Source organism: Equus quagga, chromosome 18 (genome assembly GCF_021613505.1).
Source record: "Equus quagga isolate Etosha38 chromosome 18, UCLA_HA_Equagga_1.0, whole genome shotgun sequence".
Lineage (NCBI taxonomy): Eukaryota > Metazoa > Chordata > Mammalia > Perissodactyla > Equidae > Equus > Equus quagga.
This window is the reverse complement of record NC_060284.1, coordinates 42,529,661-42,544,313: the sequence shown is the minus strand read 5'-3', so window position 1 is coordinate 42,544,313 and position 14,653 is coordinate 42,529,661. Positions and strand designations below refer to the sequence as shown.

The 14,653-nt window shown below is 45.2% G+C and overlaps 1 protein-coding gene across 1 annotated transcript; it reads left to right on the top strand.

Moving 5' to 3' along the window:
• Window positions 1–417: 417 nt before the first annotated feature.
• Window positions 418–12,853, top strand: OVGP1 (oviductal glycoprotein 1). The gene is given in 11 exon segments (XM_046645323.1): window positions 418–440; window positions 3,512–3,677; window positions 4,186–4,310; window positions 5,578–5,686; window positions 5,788–5,973; window positions 7,588–7,704; window positions 10,981–11,116; window positions 12,092–12,502; window positions 12,505–12,593; window positions 12,595–12,664; window positions 12,667–12,853. Coding segments are annotated over 11 exon segments (1,530 nt in total). The 3' UTR covers window positions 12,765–12,853.
• The last annotated feature ends 1,800 nt before the right edge of the window (window positions 12,854–14,653 follow it).

Sequence of the window (14,653 nt, the reverse complement as noted above, 5' to 3'; positions counted from 1 at the left end):
CTATGGAAGCATAAAGGGGCCTAGTTTTCTTTCTTTGCCCTTAGCCGCTAGGGTATAGGCAGCTGAACTAGGTTTGGCCATTTTGACATGCCCATCTGGGACTTAAATCTGGAGGAAATGCTGCCAAGATTCAAAGAAGGAGTAGCTGGCAATGATGAGTGACAGTAGCCCAGTGGAGGCAGCCCCAGTCCCAGCAGTAGAACTTCCTAGCCAGCCTTCCCATGGCAGGACTCTGGCAGTGCCTTTTATAAATAGTCTTTCTTGGATCCTACCTGTGTTTTAAGACTGATTCTATAACATTCCCATTGATTCTGAGTTGCCTTACAGTCTTCATTGAATTCCTGTTTTGATTAAGTTAGCCAGGGTTGGTTCCTATTGTTTGCAACCCCAGCACCCTGACAGTTACTGCCTTGGTCAATGGGGAAAATGCTGCAGAGTCTGTGAGTTTGGGAGTGAAATAGAAGCCATTGTCAACGTTACAGGATTCTATCTGTGAGATCATCGCTGTCATCAGGGTTAGCAGCCCCTTCTGCATTGGTTTCTCTGAAGAGTGTTTTTCTTGCTGGTTCTGATCTTGCTCTGCTCACGCCAAGAGCCCTAGAGTCTCTCTGGGCCCCATCCACTCTAATGTGCTACCAGAAGGTTAGGAAGCCCCTCATTACCGTATACGTAAATAATAGTGCAGCAGGTGCAGTTGGTTGCCTCCTGACTATTCTCCCTCCTTCCTCCATCTTTGCTAACAGGACTTTGACTTTGTTCAGGTATCAGGTGGCCACGTTCTTTAGGGTAGAGAAGAAAGATAGAAGGAACTTGGGTCTTGGATGATGGTATTGAGCACCTGAATTAAGCAATGCTGGAAGCATCCTCTTCTGGATTTCTTTTAACGCGAATTATTAAAGTTTTCATTTTGGTTACATCTCTTCTACTTGAGTTTTCTCTTGCACCTAACAAATGAAAATAGCTAATAATGCATTATATTTTTGAGTACTTACCCTTTAAACACTCTACTTAAAGCATTACTTTTAATCATCAGAACAATCTGAAAGGTAATTATTACCATTTTAATATTATAGATAGGAAAACAGGCTCATGAAAATTAAGCAGCATAATCCAAGATTATATGGTCTTTCAGTCAGGGTCCTAAGGAAAACAGATGGTAGACTCAAGATAATTTGAGGAGGGTTTCTTTACAAAGGGACTAATTACAAAGGTTTGGGAGTGGTGTAGGGAAACCACAGGGCTAGTGCAGGAACCCAGGGCTAGCAACAGTGGAGCTGTTACAGAGAGGTTATTGAAACCGGAAGAAGAGATAGTCATGATGAACAGTCTTCCTTGAGAGGAGCGCTGACTTTTGATGGAGGGAAATAGTTACCTTGATATGTCTTCACAGGGAGTGATCCAGGGGAATAAACACTCTGATTTCACTGTCCTCCCTCCCACTACTCTTCTGACAGGCTAAACCCAACTCAGCTGTTGGAGGTAGTCCAGATAGACTAACTTCTGGGGCAGAGAGCAGGGTGGAGAAGGATGGGGAGGTAGAGGGACAGTTGGAAAAGATCTGTTCCAGTCCACCCTTTTTGCCCCTTAGCATCCTATCTTGTTCTTAATACAGGTAAAATTTCATGTCCTCAAGAAAGGGGTGCCCAAAGTCCCGTCAGCTATTTGTCATCATAGGGCCATGTCCATTTGTTCATACTCCCACCTTAAACCTAAATGATTAGCCATCATTAGTGCCCTAATATAAAGTAGCAGGAGGAAAATAGGAAGATAAAAACTAGTAATATAAAATATAGCTGCTATAGTCCCCACTTCTGTGACTTGACATGAGGCCAGTTGCCTGTCTCTAAGCCTGGGTGTGATCACCCCCTTGGCTGTGCTTTTCCTCAGCTCATTTATTCCAAAGAAAGACCACTTAATTGTTGGTTCTGGGGCTACAATCAATCATGTATCCTCACTTAAAGAGCTCACTTTGTAATAGATCAAATGGTTAAATCTTGTGTTTTAAGGGTTGTAAGGTATAATAAGTAGAAGCATGATCTCAGGCTTGTGATGGAATGAAAACAACAACAAAAGCAACTCTGCTTAAACCAAGGTTTCTCGTGTTTGGTACTATCAATGATCAATACCAGCTCATTCTTTGTTCTGAGGCTGTCTTGTATGTTGTGGGATGTTTAGCAGCATCCCTGGCTTCTACCCACTAGGTACCAGTAGCACACCCTCCTCCATTGTGACAACTAGAAATGTCTCCAGACGTTGCCACATGTCCCGTGGTGAACAAAATTTGCCTAATTGAGAACCACTGGCTTAAAAGAAAAAGAAAGAGGCCAGTGCATGGATGTGCAATAACATATTAACTATCTCCTAATGATGGTCATTTAGTCAATCGGGATTTTTGTTTTGTTTTGTTCTATTTTTTGTTGTTACAAATAAAGCTACAATGAACACGCTTTCTTTGTGTACTTGGGCAGATATATCTGCATGGCACATTTCTAAAAGTGAAATTGCTGGCTTATAGGATGTGTGTATTTAGGATTGTGATATTCTCAAAATGATCTCTAAAGAGACAGAAAAAATAGTACTACCTTTACTACTTTATTAAAATATTCTCTTTTGAATTGCTTCAATTTTTAAACTTAAATAATATCTATGAAATTATGTTTTTTTGGATAATATACATTTTCTAATATAGGTTAAAATAAACACATAAATGTTAAAATTAAAAAAACCTCTTGCACAACCAAGGCAAGAGTGAGAGGTATGAAGGAACTTGCCATATTCACCCAGGTGTCCCTCAGAGGTCACTCAGCTGGGAGGTGGCAAACAGGTAACAGAACACAGGTCTGCCTGAAAATTAGCCTGAATCTGGTTAATTTTCTAATCATTGCACACGGGCCCAGCCCAGAATTACTTAAAGTTCAACTCCAATTAGTTAGAAGTTTTCCAATAGTGTCTTTGCTATTGGAAAGAAAACAATAGAAAAAAACAGAAAAAAATCAAACAGCCAATGAACGAAAGAGTAGAGATGGGAACCCCTTCTCAGAGCATGGGCCTCTCGTGCCAAGTTACACAGCCCAGGCCCAGATCAGCTGGGAGATCTTTGTGGAAATGCTGACCCTTGTCGTATTCTGTCCCCTAATCCAGTCAGGGAAAGAATGTCCGTGCTAGGACCGGTCGCAGGGACAAGCAGTTACGCACGAGGAAACAGCGGAGAGGCAAAGTGCCTAGCCAGCGGGCATACCACGTTGGCGGCAGAGCTGGCCACAGCCGCTTTCCTCACCCCAGGCTGTGCACTTGTTTTCTGCCTTCTGCCCAGGGCAGGTCATGGTTTGCCATTCCTCCCTGCTGCCTGAATTCCCCATTCCTGGATATTTAGCCCCTGGTGCTGGGAGGGGCTTTTCAGAAGGTTTGAGAAAGGAAGGCAGGTCTTTGACACCTTCCTTTCCTCCAGCCACGTCTGGACCAGGAGGCCTGGCGGAAGGCCTTCCTTGCCTCGCTCCTGGTCTCCCTGCAGGTTCACCACTGTGCTGTCCGCATCTGCCAACCGGGAGGTGTTTATTGACTCAGTTGCATCCCTCCTGAGGACACATGACTTCGGTGGCCTGGACCTCTTCTTCTTGTACCCTGGACTAAGAGGCAGCCCCATGTATGACCGGTGGACTTTTCTCTTCTTAATTGAAGTAAGGCCAGTCTGGCTGCTCCAGAACCCAGAAATGATTCCACTTTGATCACATCTGGGCTCGTGGCCCAGCAGAAGCATAAGGCTGGGGCACGGGCAGGGGAGTGGTAGCAGAATGTTCTTTTACTGCCATCACCCTAGAGGTGCTGGGTGAAAGAGCAGCTGAGCAGGTGTCCTGTGGCGGCTCTTTTTCTTGTTCACATCCAGGTCTGGCCCAGCCTCCCAGCCTAAAGTGATGCCTTCGCTGTTCAGCTTCCTGGACTCCCTCAGGCGGTCAGTATGAATTCTGTGCTCCCCAGCCTGCCTGCCGCTGGTCTACTGAATAACTTGCCACACTGGCTCACATTTGCCTTTCTCATGAGCCTGTGAGCCGGGCCCGTGTCTGACTCACTTTTATGTCCCCAGAACCTGGCTCAAGGGGCTCCGTAAATAAAGGTTTCCTGGGTGATAATTTCTTTCTCTGACTCTGTTTTGTCTGGTTCTCTGCGTCTGCCTCTCTTATTTCCCAGGAACTCCTGGTTGCCTTCAAGAAGGAGGCACGGCTCACCATCCGTCCAAGGCTGCTGCTCTCTGCTGCTGTCTCTGGGGACCCAGACATCGTCCAAACAGCTTATGATGCGTGCCGTCTAGGAAGGTGAGTGAGTACTGTCTGCGTGGGGCAGGACATCGGAGGGAAGGAGGCACTTCAAGGTCAGAACCCCAGAGCTGCCCAAGCACTGTCCTTGAGCTTTCTATGTGCTTCTTCTGGTGTACGTGAGAGTGTGGGGGTGGGCTGAGGAGCATGGGTGGGGACACAGACTAGCTTCATTTTACCCTAGGCTTTCTTCAGGAGGTCAGAGGGAGGTGACATAATGCCAGCCCCCACAACAGCGTCATCTTGGGTAGAGTCTTCCGCATAGCCCTTTGCTCGCTCTCACAGGAGAGAATCCTATGGGCTTGGGCTCTGGCGTCCAGGAGTACAGCTGTGGACACACACCGTGCAGCAGGTGCTGGCATCAGAGAGGCAGATGAATCACCAACCACTGCCAGAAAAACAAAAATAGGAATGCCCCGTCAGGCCTGGTTTCCAGAGCACAGGACTCCATCAAAAGTTAAAATACCAGACAAAGAAGAGTTCATAACTCCTTCTGGACATGCCAGCTCTGGACTAATTTTCTTGAACCTCAAGAATCAAGTATTTATAGATGAGAAAACTGAGGTAGATACAGAACGAAAGAGGGTGGCGTGTTTCTCTGTGAGATTACACTTAAGGAGGTGAGAGACCTGGTGGGCATAGAGTTGGTTAGTGTTTGTCTCACAACCAGGCAGGATTGAGGGGGGCCTACATTCGCCCAGTGGGAGGGCTTTAGGCATATTAGTTAGCCTGTTTCAATTTCTTCAGCTTTAAAATGGAGACAGTTCCAGCACTTAGGGCATTGGCCAGATTAAAATTAAATTAGATAATCTGTGTAAACCCTTACACCTGTGACCTGGTACATGCTCGATCACACGTCCTCATTATGAAAGCTTTCTGAAAGAGATATTTCGATGGTCACTTGAATGGTGGGAAGACTGAGCTTTTTTATTGCCATGGGGCAGGACCGCTGTACTCGTGACAATCTCTGCAGACCTCTGTTAGCCCTTGGATCGTGCCTGCAAGCATTTGTTTTCTTGTCTGACTCCTGCCTACTTCCGTGGACACCCGGGATGGCATAGGTTCTGATGCACAGCTGCCCCTCACCAGCAGTTTGTTCCGGTGGCAGCATCTCAAGTGCGTGGCACAGCCTGGAGAGGCCCACAGGCGGAAATGGCAGGGAAGCTTGGGTGACCAATGCACTGCTAGGAGCTAGTGAGTGCTGAGATGGTCTGACTTGAAAATCTGGCTAGCCTGATCTTCCTACCTCCTCCTCCTACCCTTACAGACTCCTGGATTTCATCAGTGTCTTGTCTTGTGACTTACATGGAAGCTGGGAAAAGATCACAGGACATAACAGCCCCCTGTTCTCTCTGCCTGGAGACTCCAAATCTTTGGTAAGAAAAGGAAAGATCTCAGGCAGCCCAGACATCTGCCCCTGAGCCCAGGCCATTGGCTCTTGGTAACAAGGAGGGGTTTGTGTTTTTCCTACCTGCAGGCATATGCCATGAATTCCTGGCGAAAGCTTGGGGCACCCCCAGAGAAGCTCCTCATGGGGCTACCCACCTATGGACATCCCTTTCGCCTCCTCAGAGCCTCAAAGACTGGGCTGCAGGCCGAAGCTGTGGAACCTGCATTTCCAGGGAAGTACATCAAGCAAGCTGGCTTCTTGGCTTATTATGAGGTGACAGGAATAGGGGCCTCTGTCTATTAGTAAGGGCTCCCCAACCTGCAGCCTGGCAAAAGCAAGGACAAGGGGCAAAGGCAAGGGTGAGGGCTAGAGACAGGACCAAGAGGTGGTTCCTGGGACAAAGGAAATCCATTACCTGGGATATTTTCTTTTTCTTCAGGGGAAGTTATCCTAGTCCTGTGTAAGGGATGAGGAGCTGGGCAGAGTCTGAGTGGAGGGGAACAGATATTTCACCTCTTAAAATAAGCTTAAATGTTATATAAATCAATGCCGACTTACTATAGGGCCTAAATAAAAATAACTAATATCTGCAATATACATAATTTCAAACCTTCGCAAAAGTGACAGAATGGTATAACCTCCTCTCCCTCTCCCCCACCACCACACACCCCTCACTCAGCTTCAGTCATCAACCACTCACGGCCAATCTTGTTTCATCTCTGCTCCCTGACTTCCTCCCTCCCCAGTGCTAGATTATTTTGAAGCAATTCCAAAACATCCTATACTATGCATTCTTTCTCCTCTACTCCAGTTCCACTCCATTAATCCCCAGCTCAACAAAGCTTGCTACTGAGTGGAGGAAAGCGACAAGTACCCAAGAGAATGGGAAACACAAGAAAAGACAGTAAGAGGCACAGAATGTATGGCTGTAAAATCTGGAAAGGTCTTATGGAGCAGGCAGATTTTGAGCCGAGCTTTGAAGCACAGGAAGAATTCTCATGGGCCGGAAAGACAAGATGGGAAGGACTTCCCAGGTAGAGAACAGCAGGTACAAAGGCACAAGGTATGTAAGAGCGCCACCTGGAGAGCTGTGTCCTTGCCTAGGCAGTAGCAGAGGTGCTGGTGTCCGTCCAGTCTCTGCTCTGTCCTGGCTGGTTGGAGATGTTTTCCTGCTAATCCAGTGAAGCATGGTTACGCGTGATGTCATAGCTGAAATAATGTTCTTGAAGGACATTACGGGTCAAAGAGATTTTGATAGACAGAACCTTTAATGACCCCCCCCCCCCAAATGACTTAGACATTAACTTCTGCAGCCCAACTTGAACACTTCTACTTCTTTGCACCATATGGTTTCTTGTACAGTGCTGGGCACCCAGTAGACACTAAGATGCTACAGTGATTTTAACCACCTAGTTCTCCCTGCCTTTAAGAACTTTAAATTTATTAGAAATTCAAAAACTACTTTGATAACTGCCTAGATGGGGCAATTTGTGCTTATTTTTAATGAACAGAGGAGAGACTTGTTTATGAAAACTCTTTGAGAAAGATACAGATTTGGTCAAGGGTCAGATATGCTACTGTTAGTAGTTCAGTATTGGCATCATTTTACCAAAACCTAGTTCGATTTCTTAAGGGTGCCACCCACTCCTTGGTTCTCTCTCTTTCCATCATGGACATTAGAGGAAGGAACATGTAATAGCAGGAATTTATCTGGAATAGAGAGGAGGTCCTTTTTGAGTAGCTTCCCTACTCCCTCTTTGGTCTACCTTCTTCTCACTCCCTGGTGAGGAATTCTGGGATTCTTTAACCCTGGGCAGAGAACAGCGTGTCTGCTGGTGCTTCTCTCCATGACACTTTACAGAAATAACCTGGTGGTCCTCTTGGCATATTTGCTACTTTGTCCAGAAAGTGAAGAAGCACTGGATTGATTATCAGTATATCCCATATGCCTACAAGGGGAAGGAGTGGGTTGGCTATGATGATGCCATCAGCTTCAGTTACAAAGTAAGACCTTGGTCCTTTCTTGCTCCAGCATATAGCTTCCCTCTGACTTCCATGAGGTCCTTGTGTGTATAATATGTGTGTGTGTGTGTGTGTGTGTGGTGTGGGTGGATGGTGAAAATGTGAGGATGATTAGACCAGATGAGCTCCAGACATACCTGAACTAATTGGGGTTTCCTAATCCATCTAGTCCAAACCTCCTATTTTTATTTATTTATTTAGTGAGGAATATTGGCCCTAAGCTAACATCTGTCCCAGTCCAGTCTTCCTCTATTTTGTATGCAGGATGCTGCCACAGTATGGCTTGAGGAGCAGTGTGTAGAGCCATCCCTGGGATCTGAACCCATGGAATATGAAGTTAACCACTGTGCCACCAGGCTGGCCCCCAACTCTCTGATTTTGAAGAGGAGGGATCTTGGTTTTGAGGGGAGAAATGACTTCTCTCAGTTCACACAGCTTTTTGGCGACAGTCTCTTTTCTGTTTGGACCAGATAACTTCATAACAGGTAAACACCAATATGAGGTAGACCATGAATATTACTGATATGTGGCAGCAGTGGGGAAGTCAGGGAGGGCTTCCTAAGGGAGGTGAGCAGCAAGAGATGATAATGACATGGGGAAATGCTCAGTTGGTGCAGAAAGCTCATTTAAAGCAGGTTCAAATAAGACTTTGGGTGGAGCAGAGAATTTTTGTAAAGTGTAAGAGAAGGCAGTAAAGTGCAGCCAGTTTATGGATGGACTTGAATGCTGGTGAAGGTGTTTGGCTTTCATCTTGTGGGCATTTTAAGGCCAAATCAGGTTCCTGAGCAGTTGTGTGATCTGTGAGTTTGAAACCTTGAGAATATAACGATGGCCACCTCCTTCCCGTAACTGGCAGGGTTTTCTCATGAATTAAAACCGAAACGACATGCTCCAGTGGTTCCTGAAGCTGCCGCTGCCTTGCAATCACCTGAGAGACTTGATAAATGTCGACATCCTTGGTTCCACCCCTGAATATTCAGTAGGACTTAGAAAGAGTCTGGAAACTGCTTTTAGGAAACCCCCATGTGATCCTGCTGTAATCAGTTCGGTATTTGGGAAGCCTTGAGGGACGTGGAGGTGTGCAAGCCTGAGATGATGAGGGCCTGGGCCAGGGTGTTGGAAGCAGAGGCAGTTTACGAATGAGAAATTGTCAGGACTTGGCCACGGCCTGGATAGCAGGGCTTATGAGCAGAGAGGTGTCACAGTCTTTCCTACTGGAGGTGAGGGAGAAGTGGCGGGTGTTGCCTGTTCTTTGGGGGAAGTTTGGGGTAGAAAGAGCAAGAGATAGGGCAGCATTCATGAAGAGTCACTGTGTACCTCCTCTGTGCGTAGCACTGGGTGAGGCCTGCTGTGGGGAGAGGGGTAGAAAGCATGGCTTTCAGCCTCCAGGGTCTTCCACGGTGGTTTGGGAGTGGAAGACATAGGAGAAAAGGTCCATGACACAATGGAATTGTCCAGTTGGACAGAATTAAATACATGACCCAGGACATGGGAGAGGGATTGCCCGTATGTGTTAGGGAAAGTCTGGGGCCAGCAGCGGAAGGTGGCCTCACCTCAAGGGGCAGTTACTGTGCCATGCAGAGCTAGAGGGGGACATGAGCCCAGTGTGAGGATGTTTAAGGGATTTTTTCACAGAATCTCAGAGCTGAAAGAAACCTTGGAGATACCTGTCAGGAGATAATTATCTCTGGATTTCTCGGTGTTCCTGCATTGTTCAGACATTCTGAGCAAAGGAAACAGGCCAGCTATAATACAAATAAAGCTGCCCTTCCCCTCTCCCTCAGAGCCTTTGCATACATTCGATGATTGTAAAAGTCCCCAGCCCAAAGAGGACTTATTTATATTCCAGAGCAAAGCTTTCAGTCTCTCTGGAGGGAGGAGGGCTAGATATGCCGGCTGAACTATATAAGCTTGAGTCTCATAATTTCAGGGTTTTTCACTTGTGGTACAGACCCTGCTGCATATGCAGGTGAACATGTGGCCTTCATCACGTCACTCTCTGGTCAATTGGGGCACCAGGGGCGAACTTAAGGTGCTAGTCTGGCTGTTCTTTTTGCTGTGAGTAATAATCGTCTGTTCTCTGATTTGGAGATCGGGGTGGGGTGATGTGTGTGTGTGTACGCATAAGACTGGCAGCCTACCTTGTTAGCTTGTAAGCAGGATAAAATCTCAGATTCTTCACAGTTTCAGACTTAACAGTGATTGGGTTCTTCCTTCCCCTTATTTTACATTTGGGGAAAGTAAATCCCAGAAAAGAGCCACCTAATTTGGCCAAGTCATGTGGCTATTTGGATATGATTGAATCTTTCTTTTTCATCAGGCTTGACAGAGAACACTGGCAAGGTAAAAACAGGACCTGGATTTGAGTCTAAATTCTGCCATTTAGTTATATATGAGATTTTGAAAATCATGGACAAAAGCCATTTTATTTTCTTATCTGTGAACAGGTACAGTATTATCTGCTCTCTCTCTCCTTTATAGCATCACTATGAGATGAGGTTTTGGAAGTGATTTTTAAATAATAAAGGAACATCTATGTTTTAGTATGAGGATAATGGTGATTAGCAGGCTGGGGAACCCCGAGGGACAGTGTTTAACGTTTATGAACATTTACTATGTGCAAGGTATTGATCCAAATATTTTACATATAGGAATTCTTTTTTTAAAAAAAAAATCATTTTTCAAATTGTGGCTAAACAATTCAGTAGCATTAATTACATTCACATTGTTGTCTAACCATCAGCACCATCCATCTCCAGAGCTTTTTCATCTTCCCAAACTGAGACGGCACACCCACTAAACAACTCCCCGTTCCTCCCTCCCCCAGCCCCTGGTAGTCACCATTCTGCTTTCCATCTCTATGAATTTGACATCTAAGTATCTCATGGGAGTGGAATCATGCAGTATTTGTCCTTGCAGTATTTGCGACTGGTTTATTTCAGTCAGCATAATGTCTTCAGGTTCCATCCATGTTGTAGCATGTGCATGTAGAATTCTTTTGATCCAAAAAATGTTGGAAATGTTATTATCCCTTTTTTACAAGTGAGGCAACTAAGACACATAAGACACATAAGGTTATGTGTAACTTTTTCAAGATCCCATGGCTAATGAGTGGTGGACGCTAGATTCGAATATAGGCTGTACTCCTAATCACCATGTTATATTGCCTCCTGAGAGTCCATCTTCTGTTTTTTTTGCCATTGTCCCCAGTCTGGAGGATGGCCTGTACAGCAGGCTGACTGACTACGACTTTTGCAGGCATTGTTCATAAAGAGAGAACATTTTGGGGGTGCCATGGTGTGGACACTGGACCTGGATGATGTCAGGGGCACTTTCTATGGTGTGGGCCCTTTCCCCCTTGTCTATGTGTTGAATAATCTCCTGGTACAGGCTGGTAAGTAGCTATGACCTGGAAGCTGGGGTTGGGAGTTGCATATGCAGGCACTGGGTGCGTCCCTTCTGTTAGATCTAAAGGCTTTGGTGAGGCAACCTGACATCGAGGGAAGAGAAGAAACTGATGTCAGGCAGTCTGTTTTCTAATCCTGGTTTGGGTTTGTGCTCCATCTGACCTCTCTGAGCTTCATTTTCCCTATCTGTAAAAATGGGAATAATCTTTGTACTCATGACATTATTATGAGAACCAAATGAAATACATTGAATGAAAACTGCTGGTACATAGTTAACACTCAATGTATGTTAGCTTATTTCCATTTCTTTCTCCTGCTTTCAAGGGACAAGGGCTAGAAAAGGAAATTAGGTTTCTTTTGGTATCTCTTTGATACCGGAGACTGACCTGGCAGTTAAGAGACGGAACCTGGTTTGCTAGAGCTGAAACATCCTTGGAGATGGTCTATAATCCTCATTTTAAGGATAAAGAGACTGGGGCTCAGAAAGACAACATAGCTAGTCAGGGGCAGAGATAGGACTCCAACCCAGTGCTTTACAAGATGCTGTCTAGAGCAGCCGCCTTGTCCTCAACATTGTTCCTGGTGCCTCCTATGGAAAGTTTCTCCTTGAGGATTCAACAAGGAAGGAATTAGGCCTTGGGGAAAATGTCTTGCTGAAGGTGCAGTCAGAGAGGAAAAGTGAGAACTAGCAGCCTCTTCCTTAGGGTCATTCACTGGAAATACAGGAAATGCACTGAGTGCCCATGGGTGCCTGGGATCATGTTAACGTGATGAGGTGGGGGACCAGGGCTTCTATGTGGTGGGATTTTATCTCTGTCCTCAAGTGGGTGAATTATGAAATCCTCCAAATCCAGATTTGAGGAGCAGGTATGTCAGCCCTGGAGTGGTTCTAGTCCTGCTATAATTAATAGGATGGGAAGGAAGAAGTATGAATCTCATCCTTTTCCAGCTATTTTCTCTAGAGTTCAGCTGAACTCCTTCACCAAAATTTTGGCTCTCATCTGCTATGAATTCTTCAGGAACCGACTCTGAAAGGCTGACTGTGACCAAGGCATTGACCACTGATTTGGGGATTTTGTCCCCAGGGGAAGAGGCTATGGCCACTGAGACCCATAGAAAGTCTGAAAATATGGCCACAATCCCCAGAGGTGGGCCTGTGACCCCTATAAGGGAAACTATGTCCTTTGGAAAGAGCACTGTAGCTCTAGAAGACCATGACCCCTGCGGCCATCAGTCTGTGACCCCTGCAAAGATGACTATCACTCCTATGCATCTTCAAACTGAGACCCCTGGAGAGAAGATCATACCCCTTAGAAGGAAGACTGTAGCCACTGAAAAGATGACTATCCGCTCTGGAAAGATGACAGTCACCCCAATGGGCAGACTAGGACTCTAAGAGGAGAGAATTTGACTTCTGAGGAGAGCACTGACCCCCTGATGGGTTACTTTGGTCTTCAGACGGAAGGCTGAAAACAGGGTGCTGTCCTCTGGCCCTATCATCTAATTCCCAGGATGCACTCCTCTTTCTTTTGACAACCCTTTGTTCCCATTGATGGGAACCATTCCTTTGTCAACTTAATGGCCCTTCCAACAATCCCTCTATCTAAAAACTCTACTGTGGATCAAGAAGCCTAAGCTCTGTTGGTGGGAGAAGCTGGGGAAAGTCCTTGTCTTTTCTTCTAGGTCACCTGACAGAAGCTGCCTGTGCCCAGCCATTCATAAACCATTCGTGGGGCAAAGCATGCCCCAAAGCCACAGTGAGTTAATCACTTTTCTGTTGAATAAACTGAAAACACAAGAATCCATCTGAGTTCTCTGAAGTTCTTTTCTTCAGATAACCTGTGCAACCCAATTGTGAGCTTCTCCCTTTCAAGGTCACTTTCCTTTCTGCTATTTTTGGAAAGAGGGAGTTTGTGTCTAGCTCACAGTGATGTGTTTTTCAGTGTGGATTATGTTTCCCTCTCTACCGTGAAGAACCGCTTACTTCACTGTTGGTCAGAGCCAGAATCTCTTCTAGAGAAGTTTTCCACGATCCTCGAGGGGAGCTGGCAGAAGGAGAGGGAAGTTGAGTCTTCCAATTATATTCCCTGCTTGGTAAAATCTTAGTTGTTTCTGAAAAAATACCTCCGCCTAGTCCCTCCATAAGAAGTGGTTGAGGGGGAGGCAAAACAGTATTTTTCTGTTACTTGCACACTTCTCCTAGGTCTCCTCCAGAAATACCAATTCCCACATTTTGCACACTGAAATCTACCTAGGCTGGAAGCATATTTACTATTGTTCCATTGGCCAAAGCAAGTCAAATGACCAAGCCCAAAGTTAGAGTGATAGGGAGTTATCCAAGTGGATACAGGATGGCATAAACAAATTGGAGGATATTATTGCAATAATCTACCACACAAACTCAATGTTCCAATATTTAAGAGAAGCTAAGATGGGTGTGTGTGTGTGTGTGTGTGTGTGTGTGTATGAGTGTGCATTTCATAGAAATCTGTTGATTTCAAAGCATTGGCTAAAACGTCTGCAGTTGGATGTCGCTATGGATAGTGGATATGACCCCTGGCCCAGGGTGCTTTGATAGGGCACTTGGATCAAAGGGTTCCATGTTTGCCTTAGGGTGCGATGGAACAGAGATGGGTTGACATTTCATTCTGGACAATGGATTATCTTAGGTTTCTTCTATTTAGTGTAGAAACCGTACCTTCATGTCCTAAAAAGTTGAGGATTATATATTTAATTGGTAATTCTTAAGAGAATAGAAAAGAGAGAGAATTGTAGCTTTTCCCACTAGCTTCTATATGGATAATAAATATTTCTAACGAATCTTTGTGATTTTTTTCTGTCCCATTTTCTGCATGTGCTTTATTCAAGGACAATGTACCTAGCAGTTTGTAATTTATCTCTATATTTTTCTGAGGAAGGTTAGCCCTGAGCTAACATCTGCCGCCAATCCTCCTCTTTTTCTTGAGGAAGATTGGCCCTGAGCTAACATCTGTGTCCATCTTCCTCTATTTTATATGTGGGATGCCTATCACAGTATGGCTGTATGTCTGCGCCTGGGATCTGAACCGGCCAGCCTAAGGCTGCTGAAGCAGAGAATGCGAACTTAACTGCTAGCCACCGGGCTGGCCCCTATCTATGTTTTTAAACATCTAACTTATAAGCTTCCTAGAACTTATCTCTTAACTTTAAATTGGAACTTCTAGTTTCATCATCTACTCCAAAACATAGATCAGTGGGCAGCCAAACTTCTGGCCTCTATTGATCATGAGAAAAGGGGAAGAGGAGAGTACCATCTTGAAGTTGCACACTTCTCTTTAGTTCACATTCTGCAATGAAACCTGAGAAATAGTGGTTTTATTCCAGTGGGCCGTGAACTCAGGTAAATATTAGGATTCTTATACTTTGAGATATAACGAGAGGACAAATTTTGGGGCCAAATAGAAGTCTTTGCCACACATCTGCCCTTTTGGCTACTCAAATATCTATGCAAATCTTTCTTTCATGTTTAGAAATCACCTATTATC